Genomic DNA, 16,465 nt, shown 5'->3' on the forward strand with positions numbered 1-16,465 from the left:
TTATTATCACTATTTTCTGCTAATATTAAAAACACTCAAATATTGATAACATAAGAATGTTCCAAGAACCTTTCCTCTTCATTCATCAAGTATAAATAACATCACAAGGATGTTCTGAGAACAGGATGTTTCCTCTCAACATTACAAGAATGTATATTACATATTAATGTTATAAGAATGTTCTATAAACTTTATTTTTAGAATGTTTTGTCCATTTACATTATATTACCTTTAAAAAACATTGATGAAAGTTATTGGAATGTTCCCTGATAACTGGTTAGGACATGTTTCACCTCAGTATAAAATAATAATAATAATAAATAAATAAAACTATATATATATATATATATATATATATATATATATATATATATATATATATACATACTGTATATATTTTTCTTTGTGAAAAATTAGAAAATAATATATTTTTTTAGAAACATTAAGAATTACATTATTTTCATTCATTATAAGAACTCCAAAAGGAGTTCAAAAAATACTTTTTACCTAATAGTCATATTATGTTGCTCAGCTCAATTCCATCTTTGTGGGAAGGATTCAAGGACCCTTTGTTTATGTTTGTGTTTGTGTGTGTGTGTGTGTGTTTTGGGACTTGATGTACAAGAATAAACAAGCAGATCTTTAAACTGAAAAGAAACATCAGTGACTGTTTTAACTGAGGAGTGTTTAGCCTGATTATTTTAATAAAATGAATAAAAAAGAACATTTAATGCTTACTGGAACAAATGACAATTTATTAAACAGTCCATTAAACAGCCTGTCACCATAATCTGATGAAATAATGAGCCATCCGTTTAATCTCAAGAGCTTTCAACTTGTACGTATTGCCTCAATATGCTTTTCATCTCCACATGGATATGGTGAAACTACAAAGAGAGTTGAGACAGTGCTAAGAAAAGACAAGACTTGGCAGCATCTGGAAATCGGAAATGCTCCTCCAGATGCAAGCAAATTTTCTGTGAACTCGGGTGCGGAGATACAGGGTCGAAGAAATGGAAAACAGTGACCTAGTGGGGTCGCGCACACTTAAAATCGAAAGCTAGCAAACAAATACAAACACTCAAGTTCCCCTAGAGGCCCCATCATCCACATCTTCACACGCCCCACACGGATGCCACATGACCCGGCTCCTGATCTGCTCAGCGCACGGCAGCGCTACCGGACGCTAGGATTCCCAACAGGGCACGCTGTGATCCTAGCTAAAAGACTGCAATAATTTGTTGCCTGAAACCACATTGCTTAAGTCACAGTATAAACAGTCCTGCCAGCTGAATCTCACTGCATTTTTTATCACATTAGACTAATAACCAGAAACATCTAGTGTGCACCGTTATATCCTCTGATGAATAAACATCTGGTTTAAGCAACTACTGGTACTGTCTTTTCCAAGAATATCAAAACATGCACAAAAATCTTTCTCTCTTAAAAAACAAACAAACAAAAAACTTATGAATATTTTGTCACACAATGTGGCGGTAAGTTGTCACAATGAGAACCTGCTATAAGCAACATTTAAACAGTACGACATTTATGAACACACAGAATGCATTTGCATAACCATATCTATTAGACTACAGTAAATGTTATATACAATTGTATAAAATGTGTAAAATTGTACAGTATATTATAATATAAAATACATGATGAACTGCCCCAATTAAAATCCCCAATGACACAATAGATATCATAAAAACATGTTATAATATTGATTTTTCTCCCAGAAGACAATAAAATATATTTTTAATTAAATATTTGAAACAACTTAAAGAGAAAACCAGCATTTGCATAATTTGACTTTTGACTCAAAGCCTTTACGATAGCTTCCCAATGTGACAACTTGCCCCACTGCCCTTATATTTTGTGTTCTATGGGCACCGACATCAGGGAGCAATACATAATTCTTATAATGGAACTGTATATGAAACATTTTCAGATTTCCATGGTTTCACAACCTATATCCACTATTTAAAATAAGGTGAGTTACACTTTTAATTGAACAAAGATTATATGCAAACCCATTTTAGTAACATATAGCATCCACACCTTACTCATTAAACTATACTATTCATTATTCATTAAAACAACTTTCTGAAGACAGCACTGTTCTGTAAGGCCAAAGATTTAATTAATTTCTCATCTTACCTGCCCTTAATGCACACGTGTTACATCTAACAGGTTGCGCTGAATCTTTAACTCTTCCCTTTCGCCTCGTGAACCTGCACCGCTGGGCTCTTCAAAGAGCACCTGTGAGGTGCCCACATGACCCCAGATGGATCCCTCACCAGACTGAACATTAGGAACCGACCCATGCTGCCACGCAACCGGAGAACCCAGGTCTTGAGAATACATCATGATAACTCTCAAGAAAACATACAATAAAAAGCAAATAGATCCTGCACTTGAGAGAGAGAGAGAGAGAATGCAGGGAGGGGCAGTTCCTGTGTTTTTCCCATGAGAGTGTGGACGACCAGTGATTAAGAATAGTGGAGACGCTTCCACAAAAATGTGAGGCTGAAAAAAAAATCTAACAGGGAAAGGCTTTCACATTCTGTGCTTATGACATCACTCTTTTTTCTTCATCCTTCCTTCCTCGCACTCATACTTTCTCATATGTGCATGGCAGGCCCTTGCTCTAGCCATCGGCACAAATGAGCACACTCACATGTATGCTTGTATGCATGTGCATTCATTTGAAGAGGTTAGATTTAGCATATAAGCATATTTACCAAACTAGAGTACATTACTGTTCAATTGTTTGGGGACGTTTTTTAAGATTTTATTCAGCAACGACGCATTAAATTGATCAAAAGTGGCAGTAAAGACATTTATAATGATGCAAAAGATTTCTATTTCAAACAGATGCTGTTCTTTTTAAAGTTCTATTCATCAGAGAATTATTACAAAAATATTAAATATAAAACATTAAATATTAAGCAGCACAACTGCACCATTGATAATAGTTAGAAATGTTTCTTGTGCACCAAATCAGCTTATTAGAATGATTTCTGAAGGATCACGTGACACTGAAGACTGGAGTGATGATGCTGAAAATTCAGCTTTGATCTCAGGAATAAAATCCGTTTTAAAATATAGCAAAAGAGAAAAAAGTTATTTTAATTTTTACAGTTTTTTACTGTGTTTTTGATCAAACAAATGCAGCCTTGATGAGCATAACAGACTTCTTTCAAAAGTAAAAAATAAAGCAATTTACTGACCCTAAATTTTTGAACAGTAGTGTAGGTGCACAAATATACATCTGTACTACTAATTTCAATTTAAACTGAACCCTTGAATAGAATCAAATATAAAATATACAATATACAATACAGACGAACAGTCTAAATACTTTGACTTGTTGCAGTTTACGATAAAGTTAGCAAACACTCATTTATTTGCCAGCACTTGATGAGTGTTTGTTATTGACTCTGCATATACAGCACTCAACATATTAGCATAAAACACACTTATGTAAGCACTGTATTACAGTCGCACCTTAAACTAACAAACAGTTGTTTCTCAGCGCTCATGGATTGTATAAGTGTGTGAGGTTTTGAGAATGCTAAAGGGGAATGAATGAATCAATCACCCTCAGGCTTATCAGACTCCCAACTTGTATACAAGAATGAGCGAGTGTTAAATAGACAGAAAATGTGTTAGATAATAGACGCAGAGAGACAGAGGGAAGAGTCTCTTTTCAGCAGCTGATGTTTAAGCCCCACTGATGGTTAAGTTCCACTGAGGGATTATAATTACAAATATTTGGCCTTTACTGGAGACCAGGTGCTTAGAAGCATGAAAGAGCCATCCTCCTCTCTCACACACACTCACACGGGTCTCATTTCTCCTGTGCCTTGACCCACTTTAAAGTTGCTGCTGAAAAATGCACAGTGTGCGCTGAGATCTATAGCCATATGCCGTTTGAAGGCCTCCGCTGTTTGCTACAAAAACACATCTACAGGGAAGCGATTCTGTCCCTGCGCTCTCTCTGCCTTGGTTCCTTTAACCTTATGAGACAAGACTAAGTGGTTTGCACCGTAACCTCGAAAGGGCAAGAGGACATGCAGCTGAACAGAATGCATGTGTGCATGTGCTGTGCTACCTTTCAAGTATAGCTGATCAAAGCATTCCTACAGATCTGAAACAGACTCAGAAGTGATTCATGAATGATGCTTTTCAGACTTTACAATTTCATTCATAACTGCAGGACGGCAACAGGCCAAGAAGTTGCAATAGAGAGAGATGCTTTTGTGTAAATTCATTGCTGACTGGCAAGTATGATTAAAATCTCTCCCAGTTAATAATCTTTCAATATCAAATAGAGATTCGTTCTGAAGAGATGTGGCATTTATATCAGTGTATTTACATTTGATTCTGATTGGTCAGTTGTGGGATTCTAAAATATTTTTTTATTATACATAACTGCTAAATGGTTTAATTGATTCCTAGATAGCTAGTTTCATGGTTCTCATATCACTATATGATCTCTTTCTCCTCACATAATTATTTCAACTCATCAATATTTCATGGCTATTTTTTTTTTTTTTACTTATTTGGTATAATAAAGTATAATAAATCTTTGCTTCTGGCAAAGCGTTACATTATTAATGCACATTACGCTTACATATTCATAGACAGTGGCATGAGAAAGTCAGAACATTATAGAATAATATAGGATGATCTTGCTTTATCATTGTTGGTGCACTGCAGAAAATCTCATTCCTAATAGATATTATTTATTTTCCAGTAAAACTATTATAGCTGAGAAACAAACATGCATTAGATATTACTGAAATGCATCTTTGGTATAGTCTTTTTTTAGCTTTTCAATTCACAATAATAATAAATATAGACAGAAAACAACGCGAATGCCACTATTTGTGATAAAAGCAAGTTTGTTCATATAGTGGATTTTAAAGTGCAGAAAAATACATAAATAAAAAACTAAATATTGTATAAGAAATAAGAAAAAATAAAGGAAAAATTCAATTTAAAACAATAAATTCGTTTAAATGATATACGATTCTACATTAAAACGAAAACGTTTTTGACTGGGAAACAAGAGAGAGATACTGTGTAGATTTGCATTGTCTGCTTATTTCATGGGCCACTAATATGGTATAATTTATTATGTGTGTTCTGATTGGGACTGAATTTTGCTGAGTTGGCTCATTCCAAAGTGTGAACCATGGCGGTCTGATGGAATTTAAGAGCCACTACTTGTTAAAGTGATTGAAATGAAAGAGGGTCTCACCTTAAAGCCAATGTCACCTCGTTTACAGCACAGGCAAGCCAGCATGAGGAAGATGAAGGTAAAGAGTCCAGAGAAAGAGACAGCCACCACAGCCAGAGAGGACGACCAGGACAGCTCACTCAGTGGAGCGCCATCTGCAGGACAGACACAACATTACACAAACTAAACAACTGCTATCACAATACAGGACTCGGGGGCATGAATACAATACACATATTGCACACAAGTATTCTTTGTGTTCTGATTATTCTTATTTGTGTTCCTAGACAACCAATACTACAATAGTCTTTTACTAATCACATGGATGCAGTAAAATACAAGAAGCTTGTTGACAAATGAACAAGGACATCTTTTTAACATCATCAACATTTTTGGTTAAAATGTTTGTTGTAAGTTTGTGTTTTTAGATACTGTAACTGATCACCATTCATCACTCAACCACCTTTGTGATTTCAGTCATTGATTTGAAACAAGCATACAAATACAGTCATGGCCAAAAATATTGTCACCTTTAGTAAATATGAACAAAGAAGGCTGTGAAAATTAATCTGCATTGTTAATCTTTTTGATATTTTATAAAAAAAAAATCACAAAAATCTAACCTTTCATTGGATAATAAGAATTTAAAATGGGGGGAAATATCATTATGAAATAAATGTTTTTCTCAAATACATGTTGGACACAATTATTGGCGCAGTAAAATATAGTATATTCCCATTCATATTCACAATTTTGAGCACTCCAGGGTGATTATGAACATGAAATTATCCAGCCATGGCTTCCTGTTTCACAGAAATATATATAGGAGGCAGGCACGTGCACACATAGACATCAAAGGGGGCTTGAGCACCTGCCCTTTTTCTTCCTCAAGAGAAAGTGCCCTTTTTTCTAGGGAGGTTTTTTTAATATATATATATAAATTAATATACTCTATGTATATATGCATGCGTGTTTCTGTTTGCACACAGCTTTCCCTGTCAAACTAATAAAAAATCTAAATATCTGGTCGGGAAATGTTGAGACTTTGTCGAGTTACAATACCTTTCTCCCCTCCGCGTCTCTGCGCAGCACAGCAGTGTAGCACACATTGATCAGCTGCACATCACACCACAGACAGGCAGAGAGCCGCTGGAGTAAAGCCCTTCCTCCCTTTCCAGTTGTGTTTGTCTTGGTGTGGAGGTGATTGAAGGTGTTAGAAATCTTATAATTTATAATCTTATAATTAAGCATGAAAATCTTTTTTTTCACAGGACAACTGCACTAATGCATGGTCTCTTATATCTAATTTAATTTATTGATGGCATCAAACGGTCTTGTCTATATGATAAATGACTTTGGTGAGAGAAACGTTTGGCCTTACAAACTGAATATAATACACCATTAAGTCTCTTCTGATTTCAGTGCATTTAGAATAAGCAAAAAATGCTGTAGCAAAGAGAGCCAACATGGACTGAATGAAGATACTGTAACATCCTGCTGTTTTCTCTCACTCTTTAAACTGTCGGATCTAATACTGTGATACACAGGCCAGTGGCACATATATTATTAAAGAAATGCCAGGGCAAACATATACAGTAATAAAGAGCATAATTATCAATAATACAAGGGATATATGATCTCATTCATCATCTAACACAACAAAATAACAAGACCAAGACTGATTGTCATTGTCAGTGAGGTTGTATTTGATAGCTTTATTTATTTCATAGACTTGCAGGGTCTTATTTTCACTCCAAATTCGGCTCCAGTAGTTGCCTTGGAAACTAGAATGGATAGAACGAGTGTAAAATCTGCAGTTGGCTGCAAAACGCTCTGTGTTTCAACACATCCCCTCAATCCATGAATCCAAGCCTCCATCCTCACCTTTCAGCCCACTCATCTAATCCCTCTATCTATCTATCTATCTATCTATCTATCTATCTATCTATCTATCTATCTATCTATCTATCTATCTATCTATCTATCTATCTATCTATCTATCTATCTATCTATCTATCTATCTATCTATCTATCTATCTATCTATCTGTCTGTCTGTCTGTCTGTCTATCTGTCTGTCTGTCTGTCTGTCTGTCTGTCTGTCTGTCTATCTATAAAGACCATGAAGATATGGATGAAGAGGATGTGAGTTTGTGTGTACTTGGCACGTTTTTTGAGCAATATGTTGTAAGGCCTCATGAAATGCATTCATCTATATTTCATTCCCTCTGGTGCTGGGAGGTTTTCTGGTTGCTGAACCGCTTAATGCAGCTGCATTAAAATCAGACTTAAAGCATTCAGTTCAAACCAGCAGAGAGACACCAGAACTGTGGCCAAACCACTACAATAGAGACACTGCTTTAATGAATAGCAGTTGGGTTACTTCTGTTGTGCCTGGTAAAGCAGGTAATCAGGAATGTATTTAACAGAGATCTAGTCTCGATCTGAGTGTAAGCATATCTGGCTATTTTCAAAGGAAGCTGGAATTAGTATTCATGAATCAGATCGCATGCGGTGATGAGGCACAGAGGGGAAGTGACAAAGACCCTTTCAAGCATCCTTCATTAGGAAAGATTGATTGGATGAAAAATACAGTGATTCTGCTGCTCCAGGGTCCCATTAAAGAACATCTCAAATAATAAGGACCACGCTGAATTTCCTCAAAATCGCTTGATGTTTTAATTGTAAGGACATTTCTTAAAAAAAAACAAAAAAAAAGTATAGCCAAATTTATACATTTAACCACAATCTGTTCAGTGTGAGATCAATGTTATTGAGTCTTGTCTTAATGAAGATATTGAGAGGGCCCGAGAGCCTTCCATTCTAAATGAGAACAGATATTACTAAAGGCAGGGCACACAGACACTTTAAACCTCAAGACTTTCGATCCATACACATTTACATCTATTATTATTACTTGAATTTATTATTTGATCCTTCAATTCATTTGAAAATCAGGCACAATGCACTGTATAATTTAGAGAAATTTTACTGTATTCATTTTTTATATAGTTTATTCACATTGGACAGGTTGTCAAAAAATACACTAAATGTCCAAAAGTTTAGGGTCAGTAAGATTTTTTTTATTCTCTTATTCAGCAAAGATGCATTAAACTGATCAAAAGTTATTTACAAAGTTACAAAGTTCCTATTTTAAATAAACTGTGTTCTTTTAATTGAACAAAGAATCCTAGAAACCACAAAACTGCGGACATGTTTTCAGCATTGAAAATAATAAGAAATATTAATGGCTGCTAAAAATGTAGCTTTGGCATTACAGGAATTACATTTAAAATATATTAAAATAGAAAACAGTTATTTAAAATTTTAATTATATTTTACAATATTACTGTTTTATTATTACAATTCTCTGGACATTTTCTGACTAAACGTTAATTTAATAGCTAATAAATCTGGCTTTAGTGCTTATTGTTTATGATCTAAAGACCTTTTCCAAGATCTGCTCAAGTGAGACAATACAACGATTAGAAGTGTCAACTACATGCATGTCTGTCACTATTTGTTTTCAGAATTCAGTGTTTACATTAAAATTAGTCATGCAATGCTATTCTATTTCTGAGATGACCGTCTAGTTATCTTCATTTGAACACATTCTCTGAAACACGTTGTCTGGATCCTGTGAGCTGTAATTCCAGACTGCTTTTCAAAGTGTGAGAGCTTCCGTGACTCATTGCAATTTCATCGAGCCATTACAAGGCTTTCGGATTCAGGTGCTCTCAAAATGTGTTGTCTTTCAGGTTTTGATTTGGCCCAATCAAACTCTCAATTTGCAATCACACTTTAGTCTAAAGTGCTTTCTGGCGCTTTAGACAGAATTCTTACTTTAAAAGTGTTTTATAGCTTACAATGAAGCCAGAGAGAAAAACAATCTAAACAGAAATGAATGAGCAGTAATCATCAGATTTAAAGCACCATGGGGCTTTGGAGCCAATATTTTCCAAGATAATAAACATCTCTCAGTAAGCCAGTTAGTAGACAGAGACAATACACCATATATTTCAGCTAAGCACCATAAAAATACAGATAAAAAATATATACAGTCATGGCCAAAAAATATCGGCACCTTTGGTAAATATGATCAAAGAAGGCTGTGAAAATTAATCTGCATTGTTAATCCTTTTGATCTTTTATTAAAAGAAATTCACAAAAATCTAACCTTTCATTGCATAATAAGAATTTAAAATCGGTTGGGGTATCATTATGAAATAAATGTTTTTCTCTAATACACATTGGCCACAATTAACGGCACCCTTTTATTCAATACTTTTTGAAACCTCCATTTGCCAGTTTAACAACTCTAAATTTTTTCCTATAATGCCTCATGAGGTTAGAGAGCACCTGACAAAAGATCAGAGACCATTCCTTCATCCAGAATCTCTCCAGACCCTTTAGATTCCCAGCTCCATGTTGGTGCTTCTTCTCTTCAGTTCACCTCACTCATTTTCTACAGGGTTCAGGTCATAGGACTGGAATGGGCAGCAGAAGCTTGGTTTTGTGCTCAGTGACCCGGTTGGAAGATCCAAACATGGCCCGTTATAAGATTTAAGTCAGTCACTTATTGATTTTTTATCTGTTGGTATTTGATAGAATCCATGATGCCATGTGTCTAAACAAGATGTCCAGGACCTCCAGCAGAAATATAGGCCCACAACATCAAAAATACAGCAGTATGTTTCATTGTACACATGGGGTACTTTTTATCCCTGTGTGCACCAAACCCATCTTGAGTGTTTGCTGCTAAAAAGCTCATTTTTTAGTTTCATCTGACCATAGAAGCCAGTCCCATTTGAAGTTCTAGTCGTGTCTGATAACTGAATATGCTGGACTTTGGTTTTGGATGAGTGAGGAGAATTTTTCTTGAAATCCTCCCAAACAACATGTGGTGATGTAGGTGCTGTTTGACTATTATTTTTTAAGGTTTTCTGACCCGAGACTCAACTATTTTCTGCAATTCTCCAGCTGTGGTCCTTGGAGAGTCTTAAGCCACTCAAACTCTCCTTCTCGCCGTGCATGAGGACGATATAAACACACGTCCTCTTCAAGGCAGTTTCGTAACATTTTATGTTGATTGGAAATACTTAATTATTGCCCTGATGATGGAAATGGGAATTTTCACTGTTCTAGCTCTTTTCATAAAGCCACTTCACTAATTTGTGAAGCTCAATTATCTTTTGCTGCACATCAGAAATATATTCTTTGGTTTTTCTCATTGTGATGGATGATTAAGGGAATTTGGGCTTTGTTTTCCCTCCTATTTATATTTCTGTAAAACAGGAAGCCATGGCTGGATAATTTCATGTTCATAATCACCCTGGAGTGCTCAAAATTGTGAATATGAATGGGAATATACTTCAGATATATTTTACTCATAAGACTTTCTAGGGGTGCCAATAATTGTGTCCAACATGTATTTGAGAAAAACATTTATTTCATAATGATATTTCCCCCCATTTTAAATTCTTATTATCCAATGAAAGGTTAGATTTTTGTGAATTTTTTAAATAAAAGATCAAAAGAATTAACAATGCAGATTCATTTTCACAGCCTTCTTTGAACATATTTACCAAGGGTAAATATGTGTTTATCATTGTTATAGCACCCTTTTTTAACCAAATTTTACATGCCTGAAGTTTCTAATAGATACACTTATCTGAAAGCTGTTAAATCCAGATAATGTTTCTTTTACAGCACAAAAAGATAGTATACAAAAGCAAATTTAACAAATAATACAATGTGTTTAAAGAATATGACACTGAGTGATTTTTTCAATTATTTTAAGGAGAAATTCATACTATTCAGCAAGGATGCATTAAATGAATCAAATCACCAGTGCATTCATGAGGTTACAAATTTCTATTTCAAATAAATGCTTTCTGCTCTTTTATTCATCAAAGAATCCTGATTTCTGAAGGAACACGTGACACTGAAGACTGGAGTAATGGCGGCTGAATATGCACCTTTGCCATCACAAAAATATAAATATATTAAGTATAAGTAAATTATAGTAACTTTGTATTTGAAGGTTTTTGGTAATTACACTGTATATTTCTTCATACCATCACTTGTGGACTTTTGTATATATGGTGCTGTATATAAACTACACCTTGCACGAAAGTGCTATTGTGGGTAAGGCCGTCATTTTTACAACTTTTACAGATACTTTCTAACCCCCCAAGCGAGTTGGTGGTCCTTACAGTATCACAAAATAGAAACGAGAAACGAGTTAAGTTACTATAATATTTTACAATATTATTGTTTTTATTGTGTTTGTTACAAATAAATGCAGCCTTAGTGAGCACAAGAGGCTTCTTTTGAAAACATTTAAAAAAAAAACAACCTCAAGCTCTTAAAAATGGAGCAATGTTCCAGGTTGTCTCCCCAGCCCTGCCTTTTCCTGTCATTCCAATCCAATTCAATTTAAATTCAAACTCACAAAACTGAAAAGAAGCCATTTCTTAAATATTGCACAACCCCGAATCTCAGCACCCCATGACAGAACACCTAAAAAACAAGACAAGGCTGAGCAACTACTGTTAGAAAATACGAGCAAGAATACAAAGAGTGGCAGAAAGATATGACTGATGTTCTCCAGGTATTTCATTTAAAGAATAACAGAGTAAATGAATGTGAAAGGGATTATAAAAAAGAGGCAGGAACAGAACAATGCTTTAAGAGAGAACAGATGTTTTTTTTTTTTTTTTTTTTTTTTTTTACAAAAAAGAAGTTCTCACTGCATTTCACTGTTTCCTCTCTCTCTCTCTCTCTCTCTACCCATTTTCAGTAAGCTCAGGCAGAGAGCAGGAGCATGACTAAATGATGAGGGATGGGGGGGTGGGGTGGGGGGGAGAGCAGAGCCACGAGAGCTGGAGGAAACGTGTACCCTGTTCCCGGTGGGTAATTACTTGAGCTCGACAAAAGAGCCCAAGCTGAACCGTTCATTTACAGCATTCAAGCAGATTCATTAACATAAACAAAGCCCAACCTATTAACCAATCATAAGACTGGATAATGGAGTTCTGCTTGTTTCTGTGGAGATGACTGACAGTTGATTTAAACAGCACAGGCTGGTGTTTACACAGGTCATGCGCTTTCACTTATACAGGAAATAAACTTAATGGGCCTCTAGTCATGTCAGCACACACACATTTACACACACAGATTGACAGGTCTGTTTGTCAAAACCAGACAGCGTGAACTGACATAAACTAAAGCACTTCTAATGACGCTACATCCACATTTCACTTGATGGACTGAAATAAGGAGGCAAAAGTTATTTCGTATGTATTCATATGTTGTGAATCATACAAAAACATATGATTTTTTTTCAAAAGCAAGCATGAAGGTCCACCACCAGTCTTAAATATAACTGTCTCAGGGTATAAACACATCGTATGGAAACGTGTGACTGAGTCATAATATTTTGCCAAAAAATAAATAGTTTAAACAAATAAATTGCAATAAATAAACCCTATACATACATTTCTACATTTATTTATTGAAAAAAAATTTTTTGGTAAGTGTATATTTGATAGATAATTTATTTGTCCTCAGGGAGGAAATTAATTTTCACAGAAGGTGCGTATATAACAGGACAACAACACATTATATACGAACTTGTCACAATACATTCAAGAACAATTACATACCCCACCAAAAAAAAAAAAAAATACACAACAAATGCAAGAGTGTAAGATGATGGCTAATTTACAATGTGTTTAAAGCACGTATAGCTGTAGGAACAAAACTCTTACTAGTTAGTCTTCCTACACATAGGTAGTCTACACCTACAGCCAGATGGAAGGGGAATGAAATACAGATGGAGTGGATGATCTGGATCATTTAGGATTAGTGCTTTTCGAATCGTAACTGAAGTGACACAGTTTGATAATTTAAGAGTAGGAATACCAATAATCCTACTAGCCAAATGAGGTTTCTGTAAAAGCTTATTCCTATTAACAGCTGTAATCATATGAAAGAAACAAATGGCACCATACATAAGAACTGGCTCAATAATACTTTGATACAGGAGAAGGAGACGGGGCTGAACTGACAACTGCTTAAGTTTCCAGAGAACTAAGTCTCTGTTGAGAACTTTTGTAGATACCTAAAATATGCTGATTAAGATTGAGATGATCATCGAAAGTAATGTCAAGATATCTAAAATCCTCCACCCTTCCAATCATCTCCTCGTTAATGTCAATATTTATGTTTAGGTTTTTTTAAAAGTACAACCCGAATTCCGGAAATGTTGGGACGTTTTTTTTTTTTTTTTTTTTTTGAATAAAATGAGCCAATATTTGTATTCACAATAGAACATAGAGAACATAACAAATGTTTAAACTGAAAAATTTTACACTTTTATCCACTAAATGAGCTCATTTCAAATTTGATGCCTCCTACAGGCCTCAAAAAAGTTGGCACGGGGGCAACAAAGGGCTAAAAAAGCAAGACATTTTGAAAAGATTCAGCTGGGAAAACATCTAGCAACTAATTAAGTTAATTGCCATCAGGTCTGTAAAATAAAAGGGATGTCTTAGAGTGGCAGAGTCTGTCAGAAGTAAAGATGGGCAGAGGCTCTCCAATCTGTTAAAGAGTGCGTAAAAAGATTGTGGAATACTTTAAAAACAACATTCCTCAACGTCAAATTGCTAAGGCTTTGCAAATCTCATCATCTACAGTGCATAACATCATCAAAAGTTTCAGAGAAATTGAAGAAATCTCTTGGCCAACATGGCCAAAGACCTTTGTTGGATGCCCGTACTCATCGGGCCCTCAGACGACACTGCATCACTCATTGGAATGATTCTCTCATTGACATTACTAAATGGGCCCAGGAATACTTCCAGAAACACTGTCGGTAAACACAATGCGCTGTGCCATCTGCAGATGCCAACTAAAGCTCTATCATGCAAAAAGGAAGCTATATGTGAACATGGTCCAGAAGCACCGTCGTGTCCTGTTGGCCAAGGCTCATTTAAAATGGACTGCTTCAAAGTGCAAAAGTTCTCTATGGTCTGACGAGTCCGAATTTGACATTCTTGTTGAAAATCACGGACGCCGTGTCCTCCGGGCTAAAGAGGAGGGAGACCTTCCAGCGTGTCATCAGCGTTCAATTCAAAAGCCATCATCTCTGATGGTGTGGGGGTGTATAAGTGCATACCATATGGGCAGCTTGCATGTTTTGGAAGGCACTATGAATGCTGAAAGGTATATAAAGGTTTTAGAGCAACATATGCTCCCCTTCAGACCATGTGTATGATACCTCCAGATATTTCACCTATAGAGAACATTTGGCGCATCATAAAACGAAAAATATGTCAAAGACGACCACAAACTCTTCAGCAGCTGGCAACCTATATCAGGCAAGAATGGGACCAAATTCCAACACCAAAATTCCAGAAACTCATAACCTCGATGCCCAGACGTCTTCAAACTGTTTTGAAAAGAAGAGGAGATGCTACACCATGGTAAACATGCCCCCGTCCCAACTATTTTGAGACCTGTAGCAGGCATCAAATTTGAAATGAGCTAATTTTGTGCATAAAATGGAAAAATTTCTCAGTTTAAACATTTGTTATGTTATCTGTTCTATTGCGAATAAAATATTGGCTCATATGATTTGAAAGTCTTTTAGTTTTCATTTTATTCAAATTTAAAGAAATGAGTTCTGAGGCTAGATTTAAAAACGCTAACAGATTTCATATAATAAATCATTTGTTTTCAGTCAGAAATTACTTTTTTGATTTGATAATTCATGCTAATGATATTAAGTTTCATGAACCTTCATGACATCATGAAAGTAATGACTTAAGGTTCAGTAAGTCAAGTTAGTTCAATAACCACTCTGGCTTATTCAGTGAGTTCTTTCAATGAAGCATCAGACTGATTCAAACTTGGGAGTGATTCATTAGGAGTAATTAGGAGTAAAGAACAAGCTCACATGAGTCATCTATTTGTGAACTGGGCTACACTAATTGCACCGTATGTTTGTTTATGCACACAGAGAGCAAGGATAAGATAATATAAAGTGGTACACAAAGTTTTTAGCTAATCACATTCATTTACATTTATTTAACATTTGGCAGATTCTTCTTATACCCAAAGCATTGAAGCTATACAGTACATATCTTCAATTCATGCATTCCCTGGGAATCAAACCCAAGACTATGGTATTGCTAGGACCATTCACTTTTGTTTCAAATGCAAGAAAGCATGCAATGCTATTGCAGAAATAATAGTGCTATAGGAAACTGCAACTAGCTTAAACATTGTGCTGAGATAGCTTTCTGCATGATACACAGTCATCCGCACTGATTCTAAGGTAGTTTTAGTGTGCTGGCATCACTCCCATCCCTCACTCGACTATCTCCAACAGCTTTGCGCAATCAGCACAAGAGCAGGCAAAAAGCAAGTGATTAAAGACAAAACATGAGAGACAGTAGAGGCTGAATGCCAAACATGCTCAGAGAAAAAGACAGACAGCCTGTTCAAACACGATCGAGCCATTAATCTAATAAGCTGAAGCCTAATATTGATGAAGAGACAGAATGTAAGAACAGAAGGCAAATGGAGAGACGGGTGGAAAAGTGGAGCTGGACCAAGGCCACGGCAGACAAAATGGAAATGGACATAGACATAATGCACATATGGCCAAAGAGCTGCTCACTCTGTCAGACGGACCCCAAATACAGCTTGAGTGCATGAGAAAACCAGCCCCCTGGAGACATCAGCACACCAGAGCAAACAAACTGCCTCCGTCCAGGACAAGATTCAGCTTCAGATGTGTCCTAAATCAATACTTTAGAAAGCAAGACAGTTCACTCGATGGCTATCTTTGTAACGCCCGCAGGCAGGTCATTTGCAGAGGTTTTTCCTCACGTTTCAATTCACCAATAAATGTAAAAGTTTATTTCTTGAGCTCAAATTAGCAGCGTTGTTAATGTTAACATAAAACTAAAATTATATAAAAATGTTTTTGTTAAATTATATAAAGATAAAATAAAATATAAATATTAAATGGAAAAAACTTAAAACTTTGCTTTGGAAATTCAAGTTGAAGTACTAAAATTACCAAAACTAGTTTTTCCACTTCAGAATTTCACATTTAATTCAATGTGTTACTTGCCGTTTCTTTGTAATTGTTACGCCCCGTCTAGGGGTAGAGCACAACATGGAAAGAAAACGAGTGTGAACAG

General features: G+C 35.6%; 1 protein-coding gene across 2 annotated transcripts in view; it reads right to left on the reverse strand.

The window, feature by feature from the left end:
- LOC306857591 (serine/threonine-protein kinase LMTK1-like) overlaps positions 1 to 16,465 on the reverse strand; it is a 59,339-nt gene that overhangs the window by 19,654 nt on the left and 23,220 nt on the right. The window contains exon 2 of one of the 2 annotated variants that reach the window (XM_079397609.1): positions 5,273 to 5,406. In XM_079397609.1, coding sequence (XP_079253735.1) covers positions 5,273 to 5,406 — 134 coding nt within the window. Of the gene's footprint in view, positions 1 to 2,163; positions 2,399 to 5,272; positions 5,407 to 16,465 lie in introns of those variants that run through there. The other variant, XM_079397608.1, reaches the window with a different exon arrangement.

The sequence above is a fragment of the Barbus barbus genome (genome assembly GCF_936440315.1).
Source record: "Barbus barbus genome assembly, chromosome: 38".
NCBI classification, from domain to species: Eukaryota; Metazoa; Chordata; class Actinopteri; order Cypriniformes; family Cyprinidae; genus Barbus; species Barbus barbus.